At 38.4% G+C, this 17,263-nt stretch overlaps 1 protein-coding gene across 1 annotated transcript in view; it reads right to left on the bottom strand.

The window, feature by feature from the left end:
• The window catches only part of pcsk5b (proprotein convertase subtilisin/kexin type 5b), a 95,869-nt gene that overhangs the window by 18,691 nt on the left and 59,915 nt on the right, over nt 1–17,263 (bottom strand). The window contains 6 exon segments of the mRNA XM_081610684.1: nt 1,522–1,624; nt 10,339–10,454; nt 12,224–12,362; nt 12,452–12,555; nt 14,410–14,494; nt 16,568–16,761. Of these exon segments, the coding sequence (XP_081466810.1) occupies nt 1,522–1,624; nt 10,339–10,454; nt 12,224–12,362; nt 12,452–12,555; nt 14,410–14,494; nt 16,568–16,761 (741 nt within the window).

Here is a 17,263-nt window from a genome sequence, read left to right as displayed (position 1 = left end):
GAACCACGGTGCAGTGGTTGGATTGCATTGCGATGTTTGCAGCACCACTTCAGCGGTGTTAGCTTACATCTTTTTAAATGAACAGTGCAGATGGAAAATGTTCCACGTTTTGTTTTGCTTCAGGTTTGTCTCAGCATGGATCCAGTCGTTTTTTATTCCTTCATTAATTTACACACAGCAGTGCGAAGGGACTCGCAAAAAGTAGTTTTAATAGAGTGTTTTGTAACACTTTTTGTACATAGAATATGCCTCTTTACATAATTATTGAAGAACTTCTCTTTGTACTTGGCTGAAGAGTGTTTGGCAGCCTGGAGGTTTCTTGGGAAAGATACCACAAGCTTGGCATACCTTTGTCTTGGAGGTTTTTCTGTTTCTTTTTGGCAGAATCAATCCTGAGTGAATTTTAGCTCTCTCTGGAGAAGCTCCGCTGGGTTCAGATCCAAACTCTGGCTGGCTGAGTCCAAGAACTTAAACAGCTTTTGTGTGTGTGTGTGTGTGTGTGTGTGTGTGTGTGTGTGTGTGTGTGTGTGTGTGTGTGTGCGTGTGTGTGTGTGTGTGAGAGAGAGAGAGACAGAGAGGCCATTCCTTTGTTTTCTTGGCTGTGTGCTTTTGTTATTGTCTCCTTGAAACTTAAGCCTCAGTTCCAGATTAAAGTCCAGATCATTGTAGGAATATATTCAGTTAGCTCTATATTTTCATGCATCTTTCTACTCTTTCCTGACCAAACTTTCCTGCAAAATAAAGCTGCAATAATTATGTTCAGCTGGAAGGATGGTACAGAGGTAACACACTGAGCCAGGTTTGATTCTTAATTGATCCTAATGGCGAGAGAGTCATTTGAGTGCCCTTTTGGCAATTTAACAGAGGACTTTAATAAGCCTTTTAGAAACAATTAGCTTCTCCTCGCCTCCACACCTTCGATGTTTAGTGAAGTGCTGCACCGGTAACTTGGTTTCTAAGTTTGTCAACACAAAGTAACATTGGATGTGGATTTCTACTATCCTGTTCAAAATTTGTCCTGCTAGCTTCCTGTTTTGGAGTTGGAAATGCAATATTTAATCATCTACAAAGCTGAATCTTATAATAAACGTGTACCAAAAAGTGCGAGTGAAATTCTAACAGAAAAGCATAAGTTTTAATTCAGCAGCACATTTATGCAACCACATTATTTAAATCTTGTGATTTCTCCCTCTAGAAGATGCAAGTTTTATCTTTTTAGTTGAGTTGTACTGTTTCAAGGTTATAATAAAGGTGAAAAATGTTTTGCAATTATTTCTCTTGGCATCACTGTTTTACACTACAACAATTTGACATTTTAACGTGTGCAGATTTTTTTTTATATCCACTGAGGTTCATAGTTAAGATCAAATCATAGAAACTATTAACTTTGATAATCATCTTAACATATTTAGCCTTACTATCACCTCTTTTAAAACTGATATGGGAAAACAGCAAATGTGTGAAACAACAAAAAGTCTGAAAACATGCACTCTGTGACGTTTCCTTGTGAAAGGTTTTAACCTTGTATCTGGGCAGACGGTGCAGGCTTCGCTTTCCGGACCCGTGCACTGCTGACAGGAAGCGTCACAAAGATGGCACATTCCCTGCTTACTCATGTACTCCCCTGCAGACAGAGAGCCACAAAAAAATAAAACAGCTTCATTATAAACCCGCTACACAATAATCATTCAACCCATTTCAGTTCAATTTAAAATCATCCTGTTGATTCTTAAGGGAAATAAATTTGCTGTAACTCATATTATTGAAGTTCCTTCAAAGAATTGTAGTGGATGCTGACAGATGGAGGCAGGAAGGATCGCCTGTAGCAGTCTGTATCGCAGCAGATCTGGAGGAGTCTCAGACTGAAGACACTGCTGACGTGTCGCGGTCTGATGAAGAGGATGCTCAGGGTTGTCCATAATGTTCTTCATTTTACAAAGAATCCTTCTTCGCACAATAATCCAAAATAGAACCAGCCTTCTTTATCACATTGTTTAGTCATTTTTAAGTCACTAGCCGATGCTGCGACCCAAACAGATGATGGCAGAAGAAACCACGCAAAGTCAGCAAGACTTTCAGCGTCTTGCTGACTTTCAGTGTCTTGCTGCAAAAATATTTTTAAAAAGTCACTCAGATATGTTGTTCACTTCTGCAGCAAAAGAAAACACAGTAAAGCCCTGGATATTTTGGGTTTGGTTATTCCAGGCTTGAAGTCAGAGGTAAATGCAGATAATTTAGATTTCACTGATTAAAGATTATTTGCATTATAAGAACAAAGTTCAAACAACTTCCTAACCAATTACATTTTTTATGACGCTATAGATATTTAAAAGTTTTAGAGTTTAACGGTTCTGTGTTTATTACCCATGATTGGAGACATTTCCACCTTTCAGCAGCAAAAGCAGTTGGAGTAATAAACACCACCCAGAAATGTCCAAATTAAAACTGCAGAGGAAAGTTTAATGGACTAATATCGTCCCAATTTCGAGTTGTACAAACTTCAAAATAATGAAAGTTTGAAACAAATAAACTGTGATCGACCTAAGTAAGCAATTCTAAGAAGACCCTTTGACAACAAAAAGATATTGCAGTCACACATCTCTCAAAAACAGGAAGTGATTATCGTCTATTGCTAGTAAATTATCTGGGTCTGCAGTGACAGATGGACTTTTGTTGGTCATAAAACACTGACTTTTTTCTTTATTAAAAATATAAACCTTTTTGGTAATGCCAAAAAGATGTGTGGCCACTTATTGGTGACACAATAAAGGAGGAAACGATACATTTTATTACAAAGGTAATCTATAAAGGAAAAATGCTATTGGGATTTTTTTTGCCAGTTTATATTCACTCAAAATGATTCTTTGGAACGTCTTAACACTCATTGTTTCTCTATGTTTGAGACAAATAAAAGAAGAAAGCAGTTGTATATCAATCTTAACATCCTTTCCAAACACTACGTGTCCAGCATTAGATTTAAATGACTTAGTAGAATCAAATCACAAGTTGTTTAGCAAACTACCTCTTTTCATAATTACAAAATTTGGGTGACAAACTGTGCCCGCAAAATAAAGTTTTAAGTGCTACATTTCTGCAGTAAATTTTACTTTCCTAGGTGAAGAAGTGACTGATGTGAAGTCAGAATTGGATCAGAACCTGCCTCTATTTGGATTCTATCAGGTCACAAATGACAGCTTAGTAAATGACAGGCACACTTGGTGCTTTAATGTTCTACCGTAGGGTGCCAGTATAGTAGATACCTACGCTACATTTCTCCTTACTTCCTCCTTAATTTTAAATGCAAAGTTTTTAATTCTTAATTTCAGTTTCAGACTCTGTTATCACTACTCTACCCCTGACATTAACGACTGAGTTTGATATTCAAAACCTGACATTTTTAGTCAACTTTCATCTAAATTCACAGCTCTTCTGCGCTCATTTTTTATTTTGTGCCATTCATGTATTTTTTCAATGTTGCTATAAAAAGGAATATACTGCTGTAAGTTAGGAACCTAAACAAAAACAAAAAAACTTAAATGTGAAAGTTATGACCTTTATATTAATTTTTGTAACCAAGCAGCAAAAACATCATCACTTAGAGACCAGCTTTGTTTTAGCTTTAGGCTCATAACTCCATGGTTAAAAATGCTGAACTCGTGCGTGGGTTTCAGAAGTGCAGGGAATTGAGTTGTGCTTGCCGGAAACCTCTGCGACTGGCAGAGTAATCAATGAATCATCGCATCAAAAACATTATCACAATTACCATGGCCCTCTGGGTGGGTATGCAATTATGATTCCACAAAGGGCATAATTGCACATCCACAATTGTTATAACTTATCGTGTAAGTTATTACACGATAATTCTACCTAAACAATGTTTGAAAATGTCCCCCAAGACAAGAATAAGAGAACAAACTTCTGAAAATTCATATAAATTGTCTTATACTGCTGGCAGTTGAACTAGAAGTTTTCACAAATCCATTAACCTTACAAAAAAAGAAAAAAGAAAAGAAATGGCACATAAACATCGTCTCCCCTCACTTTGCTGTTAAACAAAGGTGGCAAACGCTGGTTCAAGCATAACGATGGAGCAGGATGTTTGTGTAAGAGTAGAAAGCGAGAACATCCTTCTCCGCAGCGGTGAGGTTTGTCTGTGCTCTCCGGCTTTTGGTGAAAAGCTCAATTGTTCCTCTGGAAAACAAAGGAGATTCTTTGTGTACAAACACAACAGGCAGCGGCTTCCTATTCAGCATAGCTCTGCTGAAACCATTCAAAAGCCCCCCCCCCCACAGAACTCCCCCCAATCACCACCCGAATGAACGCCGTCACTCTTCCTCACCCCCACCCCCACAGACAAACAAACAGAGAGCCAAGTTCTCAGGGGACGGAGGGCCACACTGCTCTACTCAGCAGAAATCTTCCTGGAGTGCCATCGAGGAAGACAACAGAGGGGGGCGACACTCAGGGTGGTGAAACTTATGTCCTCTGTTGTGGACGCTCAAGTCTGAGCTTGTAAGGGCAGCAACAAGTTGTTGTTGTTGTGAAACAACGCTGACATCGTCTAGCTCTGCAACTCTTCTACATCGTCTCACACTCGGTCCAAGGAAGCAGAAAAAACACAACTTGACTAGATCCTCCAGCAGATGCATTTAGATTTTGGAGATCTTGAACAATGTACAAATACTTTAGTGTTCAGATAAATCTCCAGAGTAACTACAACATAGAGAATCTTGCGAAAGCATTAAACATTTGCCATTATGGGATGTTCTGATAACCAAGGCTACTTCTAAAGTGGAAAGAAATATGAGTTTCAGATCTATATTTTTTTTTTTTACAAATTCAACTAGGAAAAACTGATGTATCTGTATCCAGCTCTCTTTATAGAACCACTTTTCAATGCAGTTATCACTGCAGATTTTGTGGCACGGTGTGGAAACAATCATGTCGTCTTCAATGAGAACAAAACAAAGGAGATGATTGCAGGTTTCTAGAGAAACAGGGTTAGATCAAACTCTATTCCCATCATGGGAGAAGAAGTGGAGGTGGCTGAGGAAAATAAATACCTCAGTCCTCATCTGGACAGCAGACGGAAAGGACAGAGCAGGATTTACTTCAGGAGGAAGCTAAGATCCTTCAAGGTCTTAACACATCGCCACACTTTTTAGATCTACAGCCATGAGGAATTTTGAAAGCCGTGTGTCATTTTTACCACTTCGCAATTATGTACCATTAAGTGTTTTAAAAATCCTAATAAAGTGGATTGCAATTTGTGGCTGTAATTGCCACAAAAAGAGAGTTGAAGGGGTAATATTATCTTTATAAGGCAGTTAGTGTATTTCACACAATGTCCCAGTCTTGTTGCTCTAGACCTAACATTAAAATCATATTAATACCATTACTCGTCTATTTAGGAGGTTTAAAATCATTTAGGGATTTTATATTCTTATACCCATTATAATTACTGTACTGACATGGCTTGTTTTTGAGCAAACATTTAGGAATCAGCAGTAAGGGGAAATCTGTTTACTACGCATCAAATCCACTAGATCCCAGTAGATCAATGTGTATAATTATATGTAACAATTCCCGGAGGATCCGCTGTCAGAAACTACAGTTTTCTGAAACAAGTTTGATGTGATTAAAGATGCCAGACATGTCACATTCCCAGTGCAACTTTTATCAATAAAATTCATAAACAATTTATTTCCACTTTTATCAAGACTAAACATTCGATGTTACTGTTGTATTTGGTGAGGATTAGACGTAATGACCACATTTGGAGGAAAGAGAGGCAGATTTTTGCATCCAAACTTTAAAGTAAGAGGGGGTGTCCAAAAAAGCTGGCATGATGAGCCAAAAACGTGGAAACATTGGAGCAACATCGCGATTTATCAGCCAAGAAGGTAGAGATTGGGCAGAAATGAGCCTTCCAAATGGATAAAGACCACTAGCGTATAAATGCGTTTATTATAAAGTGGCTTAAGGATAAGAAAGTCAATGTTTTGGAAAGGCTGTCACAAAGCAATGAGAAGCTGTGGGCAGATTTGAAAAGGTGCATGAGAGTAAGATGAGTTACATCATTTCTGTCAGGAGGAATGGAGCAGACGTCCAGTGAGGAAGAAAAACCAAAAAGCTTAGAATCAAGTCAAGTTCAAAGAGAAAAACCACCAAATACTGAGAAAATGTATGTAAACCTCTACATTTAAATGAATAAAAACCACTGTCAGATAGTGAAAAAAGTGTTTGAGTTTTTATGTCGCGTATATTAAATATCAGGTTTATACTGCATCTCCTCCAAAACACTGAGCCGCAAGAATGTGGAACTTTTATTAAATCAGCTCGACTGGCGAAAACGTATCACTTTTTAAAATGTAGCTCAGTGTAGAGCAAAAGCAGATTTCAAGATCTTTCTTTTAAAAAGAAAAGAAAATAATTCACGATGCTAATACAGTAATAATTTCATGGTTAAAAAAAAGTGAATAAAAGAAAACCGAGAAGACAACAGAACCGTAAACAGATTAAACATTTTAATAAGAACACTTAAGTAAAGGTAATAAAAAAAGATTTTCAAAACTAGGACTTTGAGTAACATTAATAATGCATTGTCACAATTATGTCACAAGTACACAATAAAAACAACTTTTATACGAGGGGCTGTGTATGTGTGTGTGTGTAACTACTATCACACACACACGCAATCAAAAGTCATCTTAAACAATGACTAAGATTAAGCTTCTTTTAACAGGGACTTTCTTTATTACAAATCACCAACAACCATTACCAGTCCACAGTACAACAATTCATCTAATACTGTAAATGCTTCAGGCTGCAGGCATCAACACCCACTAAAAAGTACCATTCAGAGAGGGTTTTTTTTCCCTTTTAGGTTTATTTGCGTTTTGTTTTTGTTTTTTTTATTCTTATTTAACGTTAAAAGCCAGCATTTCTGGAATAATTTAGGAGCTCCAGCAGGTAAAGCTCAAAGACAGACAGGAGGGGAGCGCAGCTCTCTGACGTCTACTGGGCTCGTCGCCAAAACTTTGTTTTCTTTCAATTATGTGAATTTTTGACACCGTTTTGAGTTCTGACACAGACAGCTTCCTTTTAGAGAAAAATAAAGAAAATCAAATGTGTGACTATATATATACCTTTAGCTTAACAAAACAACTCAACGTGTCTAAAATTGAGAAAATAAGGACAGAAATGTGAGACGGCCGTTTCCCGTCCAACTGCCTCTCAGTGAGCTTTATCTGCAGATACAAACAGCATTAAATGAATATATTATAGCAAAATTGTCAGAGAACCTCAGTTCATGTGCATTGTCTTTATTGTAACAGAATAAAGAGAGCAGAAACTTCTAAAACTATTTTATTTGAGAACAGTAACATATAGGGATGCACCGATACAGATACAATATCATTACTGGACAATAGTTCCCTTAAGCTGTGTCATACAGGGCATGTGGAAAAAAAGGTAACCAACATTTCAATGAATTTCAGACCCCAGTAACAAGTCTGACAGATATTGCAGTTATCTCATCCGACAAAGTAAAGGAAGAAAGCTTTGAAGTGTGAAGTCACTGCAGCGGATAAACTCGGTCCTCAGTTTTTGGGCCATGAATCTTCGTCACACGTGTGAAAACGTGGCATCGGTACATCCCTAGTACCGCAAATTCATTATAACTTACTGCGGAGCTCCCCTCCCTGCAGAACGATCTGGAAAGAATGACTATCGACTCTTGAATGAATCAATGCCGTCTGGGCTTACATCAAGAATTAATGGCAATCTCCTGGACACCGCAATAAAGATAAACACACCCCACATACACACTACTCAGAGGGGGGAGGTGGATATTTTGAAGTAAATGAAAGAGTCGGTTCTGCTCAGTACTGTGCATCAGTCTTGGCGTACGCCGAAGTCTGTAACTTCAAGTAGTGGCTGATTAACGTGTCTGCGCTCATGCTTAAAGGTGCGTGTGTGTGGCGTGGATATACATATATAAATATAGATATTTATGTATTTATATATGTATATATAAATGTGCATCAATGTACTGCGTGTGAGGTACGTACTAAAGTGTGAATTTGTCTTCTCTTCCCTCAAGCAGCCAGAATCAGCCCAGACACGCATTATTTTCACATTATGAGCTACGTGGGTTTTTTTTTTTTTTTTTTTTAAATCTTCGCCTCTTTGACGTATATTTACAGGCAGAAAACCATGGCATTTCCTACTGTATGCTCACTTTCTCCATCTGTTGGTCATTAGCACTGGAGGGAGATGAGAAAGAGGGGCCAAAACAAAAAATGCACACAGACGTATTGAGAGATTTGCAGGCCGAGAGGCTCCTGTTTTTAACTATGCTCTGTACACTGGCAACAAATACAAAGAAGGTTCAATTATTTTGGCATCAATGCTTTGGTCACAAAATACCAACACCTTTATTTTCTTTTTGTTTGTTTGCTTCTTTTTTTTTCCTGTTGTTGTTTTCAATAGCTCATTTTTCTTGAAGTAAGTCCCAGTCGTTTCACACCCTGACCACGTGTTTGTCCCAGTACTGAAAAAAGGTAGGTTTGTTGTAGTCCCGTCATCGCACCTCCGATGCGTCCTTTAAAGAGGCACAGATTTTCTTATAAATTATGTGACTGTGAATGCTCAGGCAGGTAGAGGGAGGAGGGGGGTTAGAGGAGAAGAGGGTTGGCCCCCGCTCCCCGCCCCCCGACCCCTCCGTGCGCTCCCTCTGGCGCCCGGTGGCAGCGTCCCGTCACCCCTTTTGCGAGCACGTTCTGCAGCACAGCTGCTGCAGCACTCTCCTCTGGCAGAGATTGTTCTTTTTAACGAGCACGCAGAAACCGCCTTCCGCCCAAGATTCTTCATTTGCTTTCCACAGACCAGGAAGAGGAGATGCAGCAGGAGGGACAGGGGGGGAGAAGGGGGCGAAACATTACAGAGAAACACACACACACACAAGGAAGAACCATTAAAAAACGACAAGCAGAGTTGCAATGATTGGTCAGGAGAAGGTTCAGGTGACAGGAAGAAGGTTTTTTTTTTTTTTTTTTGATCCAATCACAGGGATGTTCATCGAGGTGGAAACGGATTGTGGTCCAGCGGAGTGATGTCAGGAGATCAGAAAATGGATTTGGGGGAAAGAACAGAGAGAGAAAAAGGGGGGAAAAAAGTGTCACACAATTAGTAAAATAATGACCCCCCCCCCCCAAAAGAAAATATTTATTTCATTTTTGCCAAACTAGAAAACTTATAGTGAACCCTCCATCTGTACACAAGCATTCTAATTTTAAAGCTGCAGATAAACCATCCACAAAATGAGACTTTTTGCTTTACAAAGGCAGGGTGAGGGTGCACTTTAAGTAACACAGATCATCATCAACATAAAGGTGACGCAGCAAAGCCACATTTCAGAGCTTTATTTCATCACACGGATGTGTTTTCAGATCAACTAGAACATTCCTGCCTAAGCAGAAAATCGCAAATTGCAGTCAAAGCATCATCAGACTGAGAGGTCAGTGAGTTAGTCAAAACTATTTATGTCTAAAGAATCATAGACACAACATGCAGAGCTTTAAGGGAAAAGAGAGCATACAGTGCAGAGAGGAGAAAAAGAAACTGAATGTCCAACAAAAAAGATGAATGCGGGAAAACAGACGCTATGAAGCAGACTTCAGGTCAGTGCAGAGAGAAACTTGGAAAAAGTGCTTTTTTTGTTGCTTTTTTGTTTTAGAGATGGAGATCTTGTCAGTGAGGTATTTCCAGAGAAATGATATGTTATGGGCATAAACTGTTAAAAAGCAACACATATGCCAGAGCATGAAAGCAAAGACAGACTGGCTGCTTGCTTTGGAGCTACAGCAGTGAGCGGGTTAGCAAAGATGTTAGCAAAAACCTCAAAATGTTATCAAAGGGCCGCAAGTTTTGCCGTGCATTGCAAAACTATTGTTCATTTATTCTCCTGTTGAAACTGGATTTTAGTTTATTTGGTCATCTAAAATTGATCCAACATTTTATTTCCCATTTCTAGAACAACCTCATTTCTATACTAAATACTTGTATAATGAAAATCTAACGTATGAATTTCGCTAATCATTTGCATGTTACAGCTAATAGTGAAAATGCACACACACACACACACGCACGCACGCACGCACGCACGCACGCACGCACGCACGCACACACACACACACACACACACACACACACACACACACACACACACGCACACACACACACACACACACACACACGCACACACACACACACACACACACACACACACACACACACACACAGAGCATGTAGCTAATAAGAAAGCTGACAACTCACCATCTTTGCAGACTGTGCTAACCACGCAGGTTCCTGCCTCCAAGTTGTAGCCGCTGTTGCAGCTGCTGCAGTTTAGTTCCCCGGGTCCCAGGCACTCGAAGCAGCTATTATCACATCTGGCCAGGGTTAAATGCAGAATTACGTTACTAAACTAGTATTAATTATTAAACTTTCTGTATATTGATACGGTTTAAATAAAATTAAACAAGGGAATAATCAGAAAATTATTCCAAAGTAACAAAAATAAATAGACAACAAAATATGGGATTTAAGAAAATCATAACTTTGATTAAAAAAAATGTCCACAAATAAACAAGTGAAAGTAAGATAAAGATTCTGAACATCTTCTTGATCACAACAAAACCCCTGCCCTGCAGGGATAATGAAAATAGGGAAAACATCTATTAAAATGGTCTTCTTGATAGGAGAGGGGCTGACAGAGAATGAAAGAACTGAAGAGGGTAAAAGGTCGGGTGAGCAATAAATAATTCAAGGTGTGAGAGCAAAATACAAGGAATGCATCACAACGAGCGAAAGCACACATGTCCGATTCTGCGGTGAGGTTTGGCTTTGGTGAAAAAAAACAAAAAACAAAACAAAAAAAATGATCATAAAATAAAAAGCATTAACAGAGGATGTTTACGGTTTATTCTTACTTCTCCTTTTTACGTCTTAGCATTACTTAAAAGTGGCAGCAGAAAAATAAACATTATCAGCCAGAAGGGTACTGATGTGTTTGTTCAGTTTTATTAAACTACAACAAACACAGGGTGCTACAGTGTAGATTCTCTGCATAAACTGCAAAAGTGAAGAGTTTTAAATGTAAATCACACTTTATGCTATTAATCCGTGCATGAAAATATTCTCCAAACTGCAAATTAGTCTTTGATCTTTCCATTTCAGGCTTATCCAAACAGCAAAAAGACAAAGAATATTTAATTATAATTTCAGATCTTTGGTTGTTAAAACTCCAAAACATCAGCTTTTTTTAAAAAAATGTCATTTTTTTAGTGCAATAATACAGCAATTTAATTTCTATTTATGTTCTTTTTGTCTTATTTTTACTTTGTTTAAATTAATGTAGAGTTTTTAATGACCTTCCACAAAATGAATGAAACTACTTTTTCTTGTAAAAAAATATTAAAATACATTGCTTACCATGTATGGTGAGGACTGTATGGCATTAATAAAAATAACTTTTTAAAAAAAAATACATCTCAATCTTTAAAAAGCCCTTTGTGTTGAATGGGTAAAGGTGGAACAATTTAATACAAACCATTTTGCAAAGAAAAAAGTTCAGAATGAATATTTGCTGCCAGACTCTGATTAGTGCTGCAAAATATTATTTTGGTTCTGTTGCAGTATCACAGAACTGCCTGAAATAAAAGCTGAGTCTCAATAAAACCTTGCAGTTGAGATAGAAACAATATTTTTTCCTTTTCCAGTAGCTGGATAGACTATTATCTGGAGTTTATGTTTGCTATAAACCCAAAGCAAAAATAAATCAATACTTAAATTTTTTTTTCTGTATTTATTGTGAGTTTTGTTACTTGGACACTTCCCATCATTATCAAATATTTTATGTTTTCCTAGTGAGAAACCCCAACTCTGACAGCAATGAAAAATAAAACTGGCACAGTTGTGTTTATTTCAATAGAAAGTACTCCTGGTTCAGTGATTTTATGTTATGTTAAGCTGTGACATTTTTTCTTTGGGTGATGCAATATCCAGTTTTTAACTCTGCGTATTCAGTTTTTTATTTCTTTCTGCATGCTCAGTTTCCTTCGATTCTGAGGTTTTAGAAATACTTTGACAGAGTTTCTTCCTGAGGTTATTTTTGCCTTTTTGTCAGCGTTATGTAGAGATGTCTGACGAGCAGACTCACTTCTTACAGAACCGCTGCACCTGGCCGTTGTCTGAGGTCAGCTCCGACAGGTAGTAGCCAGGGCTGCATGTTAACACGCATCGCCAGTCCTCCAGTAAGTAGCCATCTGCACACTTGGAACACGCTTCTATACCTGTACCTAAAAAAAATGCATCATTTTTTTAAATAAAATATGTCACTGAGGTCTGAATAGCGGGGGGGGGGGGGTTTAAATCTTGGATTTTCTACCTGCACAGGTGGCACAGGCACGATGACAAAGCTCGCATGTCCTCCTGTGGCCGTTGAAATAGGTTCCAGGGTTACAGGTCATCTGGCATTTATGTCCTTGGAGACTGGAAGAATAAATAAAAAATTAGTTTATAGCTCCATCATCCTCCTGGGTGGCGCAGCAGAATATTTGCTGCATGTTCTGGACCAACATAAATCAGCCTGTTTTGACACGCTACAAGTGGCTTTGGCCTTTGAGCCAGATGTATGGATAGAGGTCAGCTAGGAAGCAGGTTTGGAGGTTATAAAGTCCCTTTTTGTGAAGTCACAGTGAGGACAGGTTGGTGCGTCTGCTGCGCTGAGCTGAAAAACAGCTGGAAAGCGTTAGTAAAAATTTCCCAGAAACAATCTGGTCCCCTCTTCCTCTCTGGCTCTTAACAAGACTAAATGGAGGAGGGGAAGCTGAGCATGTGTGTGTACAAGGTCCTTTTTTTTTTTTTTTAAACTGTGATCTCAAAGACGTTCCGAGGAAATTACGGCCTCCGAGTGTCTCCACCTCCACCTCTGGCTACACTGAACACTTAAAAGTTGGGTTTGAGACTTCCAGACTGCAATGTGTTTTAAACGCTTCTCAGGAGTTTCCCTCATGACCTCTGAGGAATGTCACCACTTTAAATCATGATATCCTCTCTGGAAGGGGCCAAACAAAACGAAATGGAAAATTTAGGAAACACTTGAGATTAAATTAAAGTTTCTTTAAAGAGAAACATTTAACCCAGAACAGCTCATCAAAAACTTACATTAATAAAAAAAAATAATAAAAAAAATAAAATAAATAAAAAAAAGATTTTCAGGGAAACAAGATTGTTCATGTTGCTAAACCAAACAAAAGCTTACTGTCGAAAAGTAACCTGAAATAGACAAAATCTCTTTTGCCATCAATTGAAGACTCAACATTTCTAATCAACACTTTTATTTTTTTCCTCGATACTTGAGTCCCATCAAGTTTAAAATGCTCCGTATTGCTTGAATGCAAATATGACAATATAACTGAAAGAGACAGCAAAGGTTTGACTTAGCTGAACGAGCAGAGCTGCCTGACCTGATGCATTTCAAACTAATGTTTATTAATATGCTAAAGCTAAACGACTCTGTTCAGCATCTGGGTCGAGACGCCCCAACACTGTGCCAAAGCTCTCAGGTTTTGCAGCTTCGGTTGCAAAATTTTAGCAAATTACAAGGTTGCAAACTTTCCATGGATAATACATCAGAGGAATACATTGAAATAAGTAGTTAAAAAAGTGGGGACTATAAAATATTGTTCAAGTGGATTTTAGATGCAGCTGGTGGTAATATATTTTAGCATAGGTTTGACAAAAAACAACCAGATTTTATGAGGTTAGATGTGGTTATTCCTATTCTATATCTCAACAACAAGTAAACAGCAGGTTGCTTTCTGCAGAGGCCACATAATAAAGTACTCCCAATTTTCAGCAGATTCAGATAAATTTCCAAAATTCCTATGGCTATTTTCCCACTTGGAATACTTCCAGTGTCTGGAAGATTTTGGAAGATTTACTAGTTTTCTCGTTCTTGCAGATATATTTGCAGATATATTTCAGTGTGCTAGAGGGCAAAATGTGAATATGTATAGGTGAGAAAAGAAATCCCAATAACATTCCTAAAACAAAGTGATCTAAAAGATATTCTGTGTGTATTTAAATGGTTACAATGTTGTGAGGTAGGCAAAAACCAAAACCAGCATTGCAATAAATGAAGGTGAAGAGAAATATTAAAATGTTTGTCTGACGTAAAGAGCAACAGTTTTGACATATGATGTGCGTACTCATATTATCTTTATAAAAGATTTAAAATAAATACAGAACTGTAACGCCACCCTGTCTCGTGTATTTACAAGAGGTTAAGATATAAGTTGATGTGATTTAATATGTTGTCAGTCTCATGTTTTCTTTGCTTACCTCATCCCAGGTTTACACTCGGTGCAGATATTGGAGGCTGAACACCTCTTGCAGTTCTCCTGACATCTTCTGCAAATGTTGGAATCTGTAAGACACACAGCGGCCGCATCATAATTAGGGGCTGACCTGGAAACAGTGCTCCTGCGTACATTTGGTGAGATGTACAGGTTGAAAAGTCATCAAAACAAGAGGATTTATGACAGACGCTAGAAAGGATTGCTAGAAAACATCAACACGTTAAAAACACAAGAATAACATAAACATCAAAACTTGAAAACTGACACGTCTAGTCAACAGAACCTATTTTTTCACAGTTTTGATCAAACGTAGGACACACTTCTGCGAATACTGAAAGAGAATAAAAGCTACGCCACACTTTTACACAATCCTCAGCTACAAGAGAAGAGAGAAAAAGACAGAAATATAAATTAACAGGAAAGTCTCTGGCTCCTACATATTTTCCTTTCAGAACGCCAAAAATAAGATGTATATAAATTTAACGTCAGTATTTTAAATATGGAACTTGCAAAAACATCAGCAAGTCAGGAGGAACCAAAGAAAAACAAACGGATGGATGGATGGATGGATGGATGGATGGATGGATGGATGGATGGATGGATGGATGGATGGATGGATGGATGGATGGATGGATGGATGGATGGATGGATGGATGGATGGATGGATGGATGGATGGATGGATGGATGGATGGATGGATGGATGGATGGATGGATGGATGGATGGATGGATGGATGGATGGATGGATGGACACACTGGTGGATAAACGGTTGGATGGATGGCAAATGCATCGAATGATTGATGAACAACGGGTGAATAGATGGAAGAATTAGTGAATGCATAGTTATACACAACTGTTAGAAAATGGGATAAGCTTAAAATACTTTTTTTTAAAAAGTCAATTTTCTGTTTTCGCCCAAATCTCCAAACGACTAGAATCAAACTTGGAGCTGCATAGAAACCCTGTTTGTAATTAAGTTTACAATACAATAAAGGAGCAGATGCATTTCCTTTGCTTATCTAACTTTATCGTCACTTAGAGTTCTTTAGTAGGAAAAACATTAAAATAATGAATCTGTCGATGTGATAGATGGAGGAGGAATTCACCTCGTTTTGCTGCCAGAGTGATTAAAAAAGAAACTAGTTTGCTCATTTGAAAACCAAACATTAAGTTGTGGCACCGATTCAAAGGAAACAGCATCCACTTCAACTTGGCCTGGTGGAATAACGACGGGATTTGGATCAGATCATTTCAGATCCGCAGCCAGGATTTACACTAACCTGGCTGCAAAAACACGCTCATAAATAGAAGATTTACACACAAAAAAAAAGGTCATTTACATAGCTTTAGTCTTTTGTACCTGATCCACATTCAAGACTGGCATATGTCTCAAACATCAGGCAAATCAATCAGTTGATCCTTTCAGTGTTTACATTATAATCTAAATTTGGAATGATTCAATGCACAGAAAAGACCCTCATCAAACTCTAAAGGCAATCCTGTAGGTCTGTTTCATTTTAGTTTAGTTATTTTATAGTAAAACATCTTTACTACCACATGCTTTTTCTTTTTTCTTTTTTTCCTAATTGGATTCAGCAAGTGCAGGAAAATAAACAAACGGCTAGACGTTACATCAAGGGTAAAAGGCATCACTGTGAGCCCAGGAGTAGAAAAACAGTTTTGCAGAGTACTGTTTTTTTTTGTAAGGCAGGTGGTAGACAGATGTTTCTAAAAGTCTGCTTTGCTTCACCATCTCTGGAAAACCGTTTCCACAGCGCAAAACCTTCCACCGGGCTTTTATCTCAGGGGCCATGAGCTTATAAACGATCAATAGAGAGAAAAGGATTCTGGCTGAACAATTAACAAGAGAGGAGTTATCTGACTCTGTGTTGATTGGTCCAATCTGGTCCACCAACAATTTGTTTGGAAACAAACACTTCACTGCCAACGCGTCTACTCGTTTCTTAAAGGTTTTTATGGAACTAGTGATCTTTATTTAACAGCAGCTCAACAGAAAGAAGAGCAGAGAGAGAAGGGAAACGCATCGTATTTTTCAGAGAACTGCAGCCTGCAGTACCACTGCTCTGCCACATGTGGCGCTCCATCTACTCATTAGCTAAATCAGGAAGAAAAAGACGCACCACTGTCAAGGTAGAAGCCATCAGCACAGCTGACAGCACACGTGTTGGAGCCCTCGATGAGGTGGTAACCCGTCCTGCACGACATGCACTGGTCGCTCCGACTGCCGACACACGTCTCACACATGGAGGAGCATTTCTTGCAGCGCTTCCTGTCGTCACGGAAAAATCCACTGGGGCACTCAGAGACGCACATCCTGGGGCGAGACGGGAGCAGAGGAGGGAAACGAGGTGAGAACGAGGTTGAAGGACGTCACGAAGATGAACTCAGAAATATTTATATGCATAAAGAGTTAAATCAAATGTTTTCTCTCCTCCCTGCCTGACAGTAAATCAGGCTAATTTAGTTCAGCTAGGAGTACCAAAATTATCCCCATTTCAAAAATTATCAGCAAATTTTCTATGTCACTGAGACCTGACTGAAATGTGACATTCTTTTCCTCAAGACGTTTTTACCTTGTTTAATGGCTTGTTTAGTCAATGTCCGTTTTTGGCCAAACTTTAACGATGTGTTGCTTTAATATATCCATGTTATTTCTTCATCATTATGCTACGTATTTTGTTTAGTGCATCCTGCAGCAAAACACTCCCACAGCATGATGGTGCCACCACTGTGCTTCACACTTGATGTTCTAAGGGTTTTTGAGATTAATATTTCTTCATCCAAATGTAAACAGTCATTACTGTCAAATATAAAAC

Source organism: Poecilia reticulata, chromosome 9 (genome assembly GCF_904066995.2).
Source record: "Poecilia reticulata chromosome 9, P_reticulata-male-v2, whole genome shotgun sequence".
NCBI classification, from domain to species: Eukaryota; Metazoa; Chordata; class Actinopteri; order Cyprinodontiformes; family Poeciliidae; genus Poecilia; species Poecilia reticulata.
Note: the sequence above shows the minus strand (reverse complement) of the source record. Positions and strands in the feature narration are given on the sequence as shown.